Source organism: Rattus norvegicus, chromosome X (genome assembly GCF_036323735.1).
Source record: "Rattus norvegicus strain BN/NHsdMcwi chromosome X, GRCr8, whole genome shotgun sequence".
In the NCBI taxonomy this organism is placed as follows: domain Eukaryota; kingdom Metazoa; phylum Chordata; class Mammalia; order Rodentia; family Muridae; genus Rattus; species Rattus norvegicus.
Genome location: NC_086039.1, coordinates 125337206 through 125351281, shown reverse-complemented (window position 1 = coordinate 125351281; position 14076 = coordinate 125337206). Strand labels below are relative to the sequence as shown.

Here is a 14076-nt window from a genome sequence, read left to right as displayed (position 1 = left end):
AACCTCTTCAAATGAAATGAAACTCAATTATTTTCTCCTCAAGGGGAAGGGAAAGATATGCATCATTTCACTCTTTGCCATGGCAACAGCGTCCTTCCTCTTGGCAACTGTGTAACATCATTCTTACCTTCTTGTTTTTCAATCCTGCTGTTCTTTCTGTAGCGCTGGTGTTGGATATTTTGGTTATTGTTTGTCAATAAGAAACATATTCATGATATCAGAATAGCAACATATATAGTCAATCATGTCCTAATCATAGGAATTATGCTAAGGCCACACAGTCAATTGTGTTTAAGTCAAAGAATGAAATAAACGGTATTTTCTTTGTGGGTTACATTTTTCCTCAATGGTAGAATTTATTTTTCTAGCATCACTTGCAAAATCATTGGTTTTGGCAGTACTGGACTGGTTCAGTTCTTAAGACAACTGGTCCCTTGCTTGAAGTAGTCATTTGAGAGAAAGTGAGGATTTGCTCTTGGGAAGAAGACCTGAATCAGTTCAAGTAGCAAATTTAGTCACTACCATGAAAAAAATTGTCAGGGTCTTCATATTTCCAGGAGGCAGTACCAGCACAGAAACATGCAAACCAATGAAGAGTATAGTATACTCACCCTACTTCTTGATCCCAAACCAGTCTTGGGGATTCACAGGAACTTCTGCTAAGACCCAGGAAGTGTCATCGTTCTGTAATGGTTCTTGCCTATACACATAACAGTGTCAATAAAGTATCATTGGGATCCATCTTAACCCTGGGCATCCAAAGTGTCAACCTTTAGGAATGGCTGCTGCCAGTAAAAGATCCAGTTTTGTTGCAGATAAAGGCAGATGCAGATTCATATCCATTCCCTAAGTCCCAAGATTGTCAAAGAATTCTGGGTGTGGAAGAGAAGCAATTAAGAGATGGTGGCATACGAGAGGAAAATTGTAGACAAACACAGGAGGAGAAATACATACAAAACTGAAGATCTCATGTTATACATGTGGGGAAAACAGTTATAGTCTCATTCCTTTAGGTAGCACCAACTATGGATCTCAGGGAATTTGGAACAGGCTACCTCGAAGTGCCATTTTTTACTGTCTCTGAATGGAAGACTTGCTAAGCAAATGTACAAGATTACTTTTTTAAAGAAAAAATATTGATATAGGGAGGAGGAAGCAAACTGTTGAATTTCTTAAGAGAACAAACTTTAAATGTACATTCAAAGCACACAGATGAAAGCAGATACAACTAATTTCAGGGAGCTTTTGAATCTATTAAATAAATTTATTTGATATATGAATCTATTAAGATGGACTCCATGATTTTTCTCAATGTGTGTGGCACATTCTTGTTGTTCTCTTCTAGTTTTTATATATTTCAATTTCAACTACATTTCTCTATTGATATTTTACACTATTTCCTATGTCTTACAAGTGAAGGTACCTTCATAATACTTATTGTAGTCAAGGACTTCAGAATGGTTCCATTTAAACATTCTGTTTCATTGTTCTCAAAGGCATGCAATCTGGCTGTTCTTTTTTTCATCTTTGAAAGTATAGATACTAGAAGTCTATTTAAATCCATTGATGCAAATCTAGGCTGAGATAGGATAGGTTTTGTAATATCTTATCACTCCCGGTACAAACAGCATGTTTTTACTGACATTCTTATGCGTGAAGGTATATAGAAAAACTAAGCCGGTATCATTTACTTAAGATTAAGGGAATGAAGTTAGGTGGGTGGAAGGACTAGAATGGAAGACTGTGAGATGGTTAGTAGATAGCTGTGGAAGAAAGTTAATGCCTTTATCTGAGAACTCAGAAAAATCACTTTCTGCTCTGTTTTACCGTGACAGACTTTCATCAGCTGTCTCTCAAACCTCTAGTGATCTAGGTTTATAGCTGGAACAACCTACAAGCCTCTTAATTACTGCATTTTCACACGCCTTACAATAAAGCAGCCACACAACAGGGTGATTTGTGGGTTGAAAATTCCCAAACCACAGTCTTTGTTTCCAGGATTTATCTCTGTACATTTATAGATCATCAAGGGCAGATCAGGCATATTTTGGCCAGGATTTATTAGCTTACACTTGAGAAATTGATCCAGCCCAGCAGTATTTTGGGTCTAGCCTGTGGGCCTTATTCAGTAGCTACTCCAGTTCGTGACCCCTTTCTTAATTCTGTGTATTCAGAAGAGAAAATAGTGTGTCTATTACATTAGATTAAGAGTGTACTCATTTTTGACAGCATGAAAAGTTCCTGTTCTTTCCATAGCATAGTAAAATTTGTAGAATATGCTCAGAATGCATGCTGTCTCATGTTAGAAGGGAAAAGTCAACAATTTAACATAATTGCCCATTTATCATAATTTAAAGGTTATAGGAGCAAGACAGAGAGCTAAGTAATACAGGTATTTTCCCCTTTGCTGGTTTCAGAGATAATAGGTGTGAAAATGTTTTTCAAATAGTGAAGGTACTTATAAATGTCAGATTTTGTGATTATTGTCATTTTTAGTAATCAGTACCGAGGGCTAGAGTGGCTTAAATATACCATTTGCCTAGTAACCGAGGTGACTGAGAATGAGCCTGATTCTTACAGAAACATATCACATGCAATCAGGTTCACACTATTCCTGGGTGGATATCTGCGATAACTTGCTCTCTGCAACATTATCAGAAGAGGTGATCCTGAAAGTCAGAAGAGATGTGTGATGGCATTGGCTGTGTGACCTTCTCAAAGTCAGCACCACTTCTGGATCTCACTTGCCCTATGAAATGATGGTACATCCAGGGGTTATTTTGTCGTGTTAACTGGGGACAAGAATCAATAAGGAAGTGTAATTCTGAAGCCATTTTGCTAATAGGATAAAACTTTCTTAATGTGAACTACCACAGGGGAAGAATTGTCAGAACGAGGGAAGCAAATCCTGAATTACAAAATATGTCTGAAGCATGACATTTTCTCCTTTTAGTTCTGTTTTGTCATTCAGACTGGCTATAAAACATTGCTTTATCAGAGGTCCCCATGAGAACTATTTTCGTGGGTAGATTTAGAATGAATATGATTATATGTGATGAGTGCTTCCAACCTTTGAAACAAAAAGGTTTGTTCTCTCAAGAAAAAAATTCAACTGACAGTCTAGTCTAAACTCTTCATTTGGTTAACAAGTCTCTCTTGTCCACATACATTGTCCTATAAATTTACTTTGTAGACTGGTCCTTGTCTAGTTTATTCCATAGTAATAATCAAAGCACTCCGAGTTAAAGAGGTTTCAGTGAATTTCTACTTTCTGAATGGATTCATGTTGGATGGTACCCACGAAGTAGTAGTGAAACACAGTCACTTAAGTTCATTTCTTGCTCCTCCTTGTGCTCACTCTCGGAAAAAAAGCAGGTGGCAAGAAGGAAGAATATAAAGCAGGCTCCTTGATAATTCCCAGGCAGAAGAAGCAGTTGTTGGATATGCAGCTTTGATCCCACTATTATCCATAGTTGAGAATGGAGTTGGCTTATTTCAAAAGGTAAATTGAAGGGATGACCAAGAAAAGTAATTGGAAAGTGGCCTGGCAGGTAGCACTATGGCTAAAGAAGTTTGAAACAATTAGGATCTACTGAAATATTTTCTATTTGCATGCCAAATTTCAGAAAAATCTGGAAATTGTAAGTTAGCAATAGAGTTACTAGATAAAACTCAGAGACAATACTGAGAAAAGAACACAAAGTGTGATTGTTGGTTATAATTAGCAAAAAGCTAGTTTAACCTTTTGGGATCTTCATGATACTAAGTCATTTCATGAACAGTAAAGGTCAGTCAAATCAGTTCAGGTTTAGTTTTGTTTTCAAGTGTGTGTGTGTGTGTGTGTGTTTTGAGTTTGTGTGTGTGTTTGCGTGCATGCCTGTGAGTGTGTGTGTGTGTGTGTGTGTGTGTGTGTGTGTGTGTGTGTGTGAAACATCAAACGCCTGGTTATTGTAAAACTTCTGGGTACTTCTGGGCACTGTGTGGATTATTTAGAGGCATCTTGATTCAGTCCATGGCTTCTCTGCATGATGAGTTCATGAGAACAATGTATCCAATCCAGCTTCGTTTTCATTCTGTAACTCACTTGGATAATAGAATTAGGTTCTCGGTGGCCCGCTAATACCATGAGAAAAGTGCTGGGAGGAAGGTGCTAAACACTTTAGGCATCAGCATAGCCATTGTGAAAACCAAATGAAGCAAATGATTGGCTAAATTTTCAGTGTCATCGTCAGTTTACATTGGCGAGAAAGGAAGTCACTGCTTTTTGGCACATAGTAAAACCTTGATTAATTGGAATCCATAGGGATGGATGGGATTGTTAATAAGAATACTTCACTTTTGGCTACTGACATGCTGCCTTAAAATGCTTGTATCCACTCTCATGCCTCAGGGAAGTAGCCTCTAATGTTTGAGTGTCAATCCAGATGGAGAGAAGTTAGAGGAGAAAGATCTAGCTGCAGTTATCACTTGGCAACTATGTTAAAACGCAATTCCTTGAGGTCTTCTCATTTTGGATATCATTAAAGTTTCTCATCAATGGAAGTTTGGAACCGGGACTGACAATTCAGGCCACCGGTTCAGTGTATTCTTGTTAATCAAGGTTTTACAAGAAAAGGCCTTGCCAATGTTTGGTAAGATTATCAATAGAAGTTGTTTTAAAATTTGCTTCTTTGAAAGTGCTCTGGATCAGTGTTTTCAAACCCACATTATACTGCAGACTGGCAAACTAGCTTTTTTGCCAGAATCCCAAGGAATGGAGAAGAAAAGAGAAGAGCAGAATTACAAGTATTGTCTCTGAAGGAAAAAAGTTTTGGCTTGCCTGTCTGTTGCTCTGTGGTTGGGAAGCACTGTTCTTCACCTTAAGATGACCATGGTATCTTGGTTGTGCAAGAGCTGATCTCTCCTGTTTCAGTATCATTCGCATGCCCCATGGGCCATGGAGAAATCTGTTTTCCGGTCTTCTCCTGTACTTACCCGAAATGTCTCTCCATGACTTGGTGTCTTGGTCTCTGAGAAAGCCCCTATTTCTTGTTGCTTTGTTGATGGCTACTCATCCATTCTAGCCCCGAAGAGTATTGGGAACCAAAGGAATGGCAAGTAAGATGGGTTTTCTCATGATGTCAACCTGGATAACAATTAGACCTACCTGAACCAAAAACATAGCTAAAGAGAAGCCAAATCAGGGATTCACACACAAGTAGTGTCACAGGCGATGCACACGTTCAAATACATGACAGCCCTTTTGCAAAGTCTCTGTATGTGGTGACCGATTAAAGAAAGACCCCACTTAACTTGAAATTGATCTTTCTCTTTGCTTTTCAAGTTAAGTGGGGCCTACTTAAATCAGCTAGCACATACAGAGAAGAATATTTCATCATTCATACAAAGAATAGAAGTCACTCCCACTCATTCAAGAAACTTCTGTGAGCAATCATCACATCCTAGAAAAAAATAGCACCAAACAAATTATATCCTGTCATCTCAGTGGCTGGATCTGATTTCTTACACAATTCAACTGAGGCAGAGGGGGAAGTCTCACAGGACACCCATGGGCTTTTGAAAGCCAAGGGCACCGAAACTTGCATAATGGCCTTCATATAGAAACCAGTCTAGCATGTGGGGAAAGGAAAGGGTGTGAACAGGGAGCCTCTGTCTGGGAGTTTAAGAAGGGACCCAAGTTAGATCAAAAATATGGGCTGTGCCCTAAAGTCTTTCTGGTTCCCAAAGCTGCCAGGCAGGGGAATAACCTGGTCATTCTACTTTCTGTGTGTGTCTCGTGCTCTCTCCTCAATAATAAGATAACAGTCTTGCCGATTACTCGTCACTAAGGGTACCCGGTTGTGGTGACATTGAGGCTGACCTTGGAGTCACCGCCCCCGCTGCCGCACTCTCCTTTGTCGTACCACCATTTGTTTTTCAATTTGTCCAAGAGGCCTTGCTCATTCAGTTTTAATACTGCCAGGTTAACAGCATTTCTTGAAACGATAAAACATAACTTGTAAGAAAATGCACAAATGCTTAGGAAATCGTTAACGTATAAAAAAGGAGCACAAGAGGACAAATTGGCTAAATTTCACAGAACGTGGAGCTATAAAAATGTCTGTACAGCAAATACAGGGTTAAATATTGGAAGGTGGCATGGAGGATAACATTTGCTCAAAACTGAAGTGTGCGGGATGGGGAAATTGTCTTTGAGAAAAAAAGTAACAAGAACACCACATCCATGCAATTAACATTCGTCACCATAACTTGGCTTTTACCATTTAAATTGAAAAAGCCGTTGAACTGTAAAATTAAAACAGCAACAAACAGTCAGAGAGGACAACACAGAGAGAGAGAACATTAAAAAAAATGGATGCATTAAATAGATGAAACCATAATTTACCGTCTTATTTAACTCCATGGAATATTGTAGATTTTAAACTTTTTAAAAGTTACCTCAAAATCCACAAGAAAGAAAACGACAACAAAATGCATCAGGGTAGGTGGAATATTATAACAACACGGATATTGTTATATTATTCCACCCACCTTAATGCTGAGCCTTTAGGGGTTGCCACACCATAGCCTTTGGAATCCAGATTTCCACCAACTTTCATCGTATCGCACGGCTTTCTCTGCTCAATGTACTCGTTCATGGTCGACTCCAGCAGGAAGGCGAACTTTCCCTTGGACTTCCGAACTCGGGCTACCCCGTCAGCTGTTGTTTTGGTAAACACAGATGGTTCTGCGGATTTCATGTAAGACCACATTTTCTCATACACAGCAATTTTGGATCGCTGTAACAGAAAGATGACAATTCTTTGGGTGGCCAAATATGACATCGCAAAGGGACACGTGCGCGGTAAAAAAAACAAAAACAAAAGCAAAAAAAGTATTCGCTGTTTAAATTTTAACTTTTCTTTGGGTGTGAGTGTGCCTGTGTGTGTATGTCTGAGTAGGCAGGCACCCTTAAATATTGGAAGAGGCTGGATATCCGATCCCTTGGAGATGGAGCCGAAGACAGTTGTGAGCTGCCTTACCCGGATGTTGAAAACCAAACTCTGGTCCCTTGGAAGACAGCAACTGCTCTTAGCCAGTCCCCAAACATTTTTTTTTATTACAGTCCACAGTCTCAAAGTCATGTTACACCATGGCTGTCCACTTACTTTCAGACATCTGTCAACATATTTTTTAAAACGGATTTCTCCAAATTGTGCTTATCCTTGCTAATTGTGACGCCCTCCGATGTTTTCAAATTCATTTAAAAATTCTAGTCATGGCTAGCTAACTTAGAGTCTGGTTTTGAAAAGCGTTTACTCATTTGAATTTTCTACTAGATGAAGAAATCTCCCTAAGCCCCCACCCCTACCTCAGGTATCCTGCTGTATGTTTATCCTGCATGTGCCTGAAAAAAAGTGATTGGAAGAGCATGGGAGGCCAGTTATGGTAAGAAAGTCCATCCTTGTTTTGAGACAATTTTTTGTTTTTTCTCTAGAACTTCTTTCCTTGACCCTACCTTCTAGAGCTATGGACAATAATTCTGTGTGCTGTTCCTCATGCTGATCCTTCAAATATTGCAAGGGCTTTATAATGTCCCTTCCTGATTTCATTAGGTTAAATTGTATTGGCTTCTACTGCTTCCAAAATTCTCAGAACGTTGTCCTTTCAACCATAAGCAGCTCATTTGAATTTGTGATGTCTTTTTTAAATTGGAATGTTTAGAAATAAACCAGGCACTACTGAAGTATGACCATGATAGAATAAACAAAATGTTTGCTTTCTGTCTTTGGAGCATTATTTTTTAATAACGGGGTTTAAAGTTGCATTAGTGTATTAGTCATGCGTCTACACTCCCAACAAATATTTATTGAGCACCTATTGGAGTTGTAAGGTTGAATAGTATAGTTTCCATTCAAACGGAAGTGTCACAAAAACTGCTAACTTTTTCTAAGAGTCCAAATCACCTTTGTCTTGACCTTCTCAGGTTGAATTTAATCCTGTTAAAGCTCATTTAAGTTAGGTGGTACTGAGAATGTGTAGCAAATACTTAATATGTTTGTAGCCCCATGAGTGTCCCAGTAGAGAATATAAAGGAAGAATGACCACAATGACCCTAGAACTTCCAATTAGATTGGTAGCTTGATCCTTAGGAAGAATTCTAGATAGAAGCTATGAGATGACATTTAATCAGTGATGAGGGTATGGTAAAACCCACAAACATATACCATAATTTCAAGTATCTTTCTGTGAGCTTTCCTGGCACTAATCCTGGCTCGTTTGATATGTCGTTTACTTGCTCATTTTTGGACTTTGGTCACCTACATTGAACCTTTTCATTTTTTCTTTTGTTATAATATGCTCTTCCTTTCTCCAGCTCCTGTCATACTCCCTGAACATTACATTTTTTTTTTGAGACCTGCCCAGGCTTATGCAAATGGGTCCTGGGATCCCCAAAGCTGCCTCCATGAAAATTAAGCCTCATGTTTATGGCAGTTAGACACTCATGGAGACCCTCATGGAGTCACTGAAGTGGCACACTGAGATAGAAACAGGTTAAGATTGCATAAATTACAAAAGAAGGAATCCGGGATGGCTAAAGCTGAGTGAGAGAAAAGAAGACTGATAGAAAATGAGTGTAGGAAGATATTCAGGTCAGTGCCTCTAGGTCCTGATTGAACAGTTTGGATTTACTCTACACAAGATCAAAAACTGTTGGAAGATTTTGCAGAGATGTGTACATACGTGTGTGTGTGTGTGTGTGTGTGTGTGTGTGTGTGTGTGTGTGTGTCTGTGTGTTAGCACCCAATTATTTTTTAAAAGAGTACTCTGACTGCTATGTAGAGAATGGGCTAGAAGGTGGGCCAGAGTAGAAGCAAGGACATTACTTTGAAGGCTATTCTAAGAGTTCAGGGCACAGGTGCTGGTGGACAAGACTAAGATAGATCAATGAAAGAGGAAATAAGAGGTTAGGTTCCAGAGTTGCTTTGAGGGAACAGAAACCAAGCCTTTCTGATGGACAGCTCCAACTGGTGGGCCTAAAGATAACCTCTTATAAAATATTTCATCAGAAAGCCTGACTCTTGCTTCCACTCAACCACTGAACACCTAAACTAGAAAGTTCGGTGCTACTTTTCCCTCTCCTCTTCACTACTTCTATGTAGAAATGCTGTGAAAGCTGTAATTTCACCTTCCTCTACCATTGCAGTGGTTCTCTACAGCAAGCCATCGATCCTTTTGTTTTGTTCTTGTCTCTGTTGTCTCACTATTAACTTGAGATCTTATTGCTTAATTTCTCGATTCATCTGATCCTTCTAAGGTACAAACTGAATCTCATTCCAACCATCCTTATAATTCTCTGCAATTTTCTTAAAAACCGCAGAGCAAAATTTACTCTTATGTCTGATGTCTTCTCTGATCCAGTCACACTGGACTGCACACCATTGACTGAAATCAGCCATATAGTAGTTTCATGTCTTATATGCCTTTGATTATGTTTTTGCTTTCTGCCTGAATTACCTCATTATTCCTGTAACATCCAGAACCAGTGCTATGTCTTCTTATATCTTTCCTGTTCTCACCTCCTTGATGGTTACTCGGTCTTCTGCTGCACAGCCCGCTATATTATGTTAATGAGAGTTGGCTACATTATCTGTCTTTCCTCTTGTTATTTGAGGATTTCTTGAGAACCAAGTCTATGCTCTATTCATTTAACTAGCTATGTTGGCAGTTAGCACCATTTCACTCACTGTGGTCACTAACGATATGTTTATTTAATAATAAATTTAGGCCCGGTCAGGGTGATAACCACATTATTTTCAAAACATTGCAAGATGAAGCTGGGTGGTGGTGGTGCACACCTTTAATCTCAGTGCTTAGGAGACAGAATCCTGTGCGTCTCTGAGTTGAGTGCCAGCCTGGTCTACAGAGTGAGTTCAGGGATACACAGAGAGACCATGTCTTAGATAAGAAAAGACTAAAATTGAGAGGACTAAAAATTTCCACCACACCTCATTTGTCTAAAGATGATTGGACCTCGTCTTTTCCTAAGCCTATCAACTGCTAAATAAAGATATAAACTTTGCTTTGCAAAACTATTTAAAATACTATTTAGGAGCTGGAGTTGGTGGCACACACCTGTAATTTTAACACCTGAGAGGATGAGGTAGGAGGATAAAGAGTTCAAGGCCGGAAAAATGGTACTTAATCTGACTTTGTATCTGCCCATATCCATTATGTCCCCACTAATGCTCCTTTAGTGATCAAATAGTTAGAAGATTTAAATCTGACTCTTAGACTTGTATGTTCATATCATACATTATCTTCATCTTATGAAGGTGATTTCCTTTCATAAGGAAGTACCTTGTCATGTCATGACAACTTCATGGCTTTTTGCCTCTCAAATTAAGAAAAAGTAAATAATTCAGATATACATAAATATATGAAAATAATTTAATAACAGAGATGTGCCTTCTAGAGAGTTTAAGAAATTAAGCATCTATAATTATTTGAAATTGACCTATCTGTCTTTCGTAATCATGTGTCTTTCTCTTCTTGCCCAGGGTAACCATTGTCAGAATTTGGTCTTTATTACCAACTTGCATTTCTTTATGTTTTTTATCAGAAAAAAAGTCTATTTTATAATGGTTACATAACCCTTCACTCTGTGACTATACTATACTTACAACTTCCCACCTTATTGTCATTACCGACAACACTATGTTGGTCATGCCCTTTTGTGTAAATAGATTTTTGTGTATTCTTTGATTTTGCCCAATCAGAGTTGACTGTGAAGTGTGCAAGGTTGGAGGAGGTTGCAGAACAACTTGTGTCCTACATTATTAGCTAAGCAGCCATTACAGTCATAGATAGATTTATAACCAAAAGGCAAGGAAGTCCGTGAAAGAAGCATGCTATGTTTTGGACTAATTCACTTCATATTTAGTTGAGTTCTTCGAATACTGATGCAGACTTAAAGATTTATTCCTTTAGGTAATAATGGCTTTCTAGGTAAATAAATGGCAGGGCTTGAGGTGGGTACTTTAAATGTATGTGCTGTACTCATAGCACCCAATAAAGGGTACAGTAATGTCAAATCAGTCAGTGGCAGAAGTGATCAGGCCATGGTTGATGACTAGTTTCTGAAGGTTAGAAGCAGGAAGAAGAAAATGACTCAGAAGTGAGGAAAATTAAGCTGTGGCATTTATCTTCCTAACTAGTATTTAACTGATGGCATGACATTCAGATAAAAAAAAGAAGAAAAAATAAAATAAATTTAGAATTTTTTTTTTGCTTTTAGAGACTATTTTTTTGGCTGAAATACCAATGGCAATAAAAGGGATTGAATGCTAGTTCAATCGTCTGAACTTCAATTTAAAAAATTATGGCAGGATCTGTAATAACAAGTTCATTTTTCCAACTTGCCATGATTCATTTCCTTCATCCCATACAGCACAATGTTGTCTCAAAAAAGGGGAAAAAATAGAGTCACTTATGTAGCAAGGCCACGAGACAGCACTGCTAGGTAATTAGCAAAGGAAATCCAAAGGCAAAATACACGAATGGCGGAGGAACAGATTAGTTAATCCATAAGAGCAGGTTGAGTAGAGCTCTAGCATTAATGACTTCCGTAGCCAGAGTTCTAAGTCTTTGCATGCAATAAAGAATGAAGATCAAAGAGGTACATTGTGTGTGTGTGTGTGTGTGTGTGTGTGTGTGTGTGTGTGTGTGTGTGCAGATAAAAATTTGAATCTTGGGACTTGCAAATCTGTTATGTGGAAGCGAGTGATTAGTGACTCGCTTGCCAGTCAGGTCACTGGTCTGACCTTGCATCTCTCTGTAATAGTGGCATTTGTTTCCAGTTACTGTAATTCAGTGGTGATGCAGTGATAAAAGAATTTTTCTGTAGACAAATGGGGAATATGGAAGAGAGCAAATGGAGCAAGGGGATACACAAGAAAGGTTGCACAAAGGAGAGGAAGGGGGAAATGATGGGATTGCAATCTCAAAATGCATGGAGCCAGAATGCTTGGGTCTGAATCCCTTTTGCTTGGTGCATAAATTATCTAGCCTCTACATCTCAATTTCTTCATTTGTAAAGTGGTATGGGTTTTAAGCATCTACTTCAAAAATTATTAGAAATTAACAGGTTAATACATTCTTAGAATAGTGTCTAGAACACCTGAACTGGAAAGAAGTGTGCCTTTTTATTTTAAAAATGGAGAAATATGCTTTAGTTAGTGGCAAAATATATTTCAATAGTATTATAAATTGCTTTAGTCCCATATTTGCAGAACCATGACTTTATAAGTGCTATCATATGGTTAAATATTATTAGATATCTAGGTCTATTTCTGCAAATGTCTGTGATCTGCTATTAACAAAAATCATTATCAAGTGACTTGATTTTTAGACTTTTGATGGTGAAGGAAACACACACGCGCGCGCGCGCGCACACACACACACACACACACACACACACACACACACACACACACACACACCCCTGCCATGGCTTACATTGGAGTCCAGAGGATAAAGTACTTAACTTGGTTCTCTCCACCATTTGGTTCCTGGAGATTAAATTCAGGTCATCAAGCTTGGTGGAAGTGACTTTTTCTACTGAGCCATCTCACCAACCTAATTTTTCCTTTTAAAATTTATGTTTTACAGTATATTTGAGGCTTATACATTAAAACTACCATGAACCAGAACCATGTTCCCAAGGAAAACTATTTAGTACACATTTCTACTTTTCCTTTGTTAGGTTGGTCAATAGAACATCCAGTTGCCGTCAGTAAACAATGTAGTAGCAGAGATCAGAGGCTCCTTCAAAGCCATCTTGCTCAACTTTCCATCCAGTGAAGCCTCCTGTGTTCAAATCCCTCTGCTGATGAGGTACTCTTTAGCTCTTAAGAGGTAGGATTCTCTGTAATGGGGTAGGTCAAATTGAGAGAAACGTCTTTCTGTTGGGCTGGCCTCTGTAGTAAAAGCCTCCCTTATCTTACCCTATTTCTGCCTTCTGCTTGAATCAAGCAATTCTTGCAATTCCTTTTATCTTTCATCTTTCCATAGTAGTTAGCACCAATTCTTTTGCATAGAAAAGGTGATTCCTAGGCAAAGTCGAGCCTTTTTTTTTGTCTTTGCAATCATAGAATCTGGTGATGATGCCTAGCATGTACTAAGCAACTTCACAGGTGTGTTTGTGCAATGAAAGGGGATTAGAGTGAAGTGACGTCTACTCCAGCTAACTCTCCCCACTTTTCAGAGTAAATGTTCTTTCTCTCTGTCCCACATAAATTTACCATCTTTAAATTACCTGCTAATTACTTCTTTGGTAGGTTATATATTTAAGGGCCCTCTTTTTGGTTATTTGTTTAACATGAATTCTAATCAAGTCTCCTTTCTGGTTATAATGGTCCAGATCTATTTTTAATTTTTCAAAGTCTGCTCCTAAAATATGTTACCAAAGTTGACCACAACTGTGCTTGATATAATGCGATTAGCATGAAGGGAAATATTTTGTCTCATGATCTGGATATGAGAACAATTTTTCCCTTCAACAGACATTTGTCCTCACATGGATAATCTAGAAGTAATTGGATGAACAAATCAAACAGACCAATAAATCATTGTCAACAGAAACAAAATATGCAAATTTATTTTATGGTACCAGTTTGCTATCTACAGGACAAATTATTACGTTATTTCTAAGGAAATAGCTTGGGTGTTTGTAAGTTCTCTATGCCCCAAACGCATATGAAAGAATAGTTTGAAAATGTAGTAAGAAGTGATAGGAAAATGTCTTTGAGTACAGTGTGCCTAGTTTTCCTCAAGGGAGAATAAACGATTTATTTATTTATTTGGTGACTGTTGTTACCAAACCACATTGATTTGTGTGCAAGACTAGCCTTGGATCTAAATGCCACAAAAGGGCTAGATTTGACTCTGGAAAGGTCACTTTCTACTTCCTCTATTATGTCATAGTCAGCCTCCTTCACAGAGCCATGCCACACCCCTTTTCTGGCATCAGCATTAGTTATCATTGAGGAGTTCACTGATACAAAAGGGGCTTCTGGGTCTTCTGAGGGATACATT

General features: G+C 38.4%; 1 protein-coding gene across 7 annotated transcripts in view; it reads right to left on the bottom strand.

The window, feature by feature from the left end:
* The window catches only part of Gria3 (glutamate ionotropic receptor AMPA type subunit 3), a 265716-nt gene that overhangs the window by 18409 nt on the left and 233231 nt on the right, over positions 1 to 14076 (bottom strand). For 4 of the 7 annotated variants that reach the window (XM_006257501.5, XM_006257496.5, XM_017601950.3 and 1 more), the window contains 1 exon segment: positions 6532 to 6779. In XM_006257501.5, coding sequence (XP_006257563.1) covers positions 6532 to 6779 — 248 coding nt within the window. 7 annotated transcript variants of the gene reach the window in all.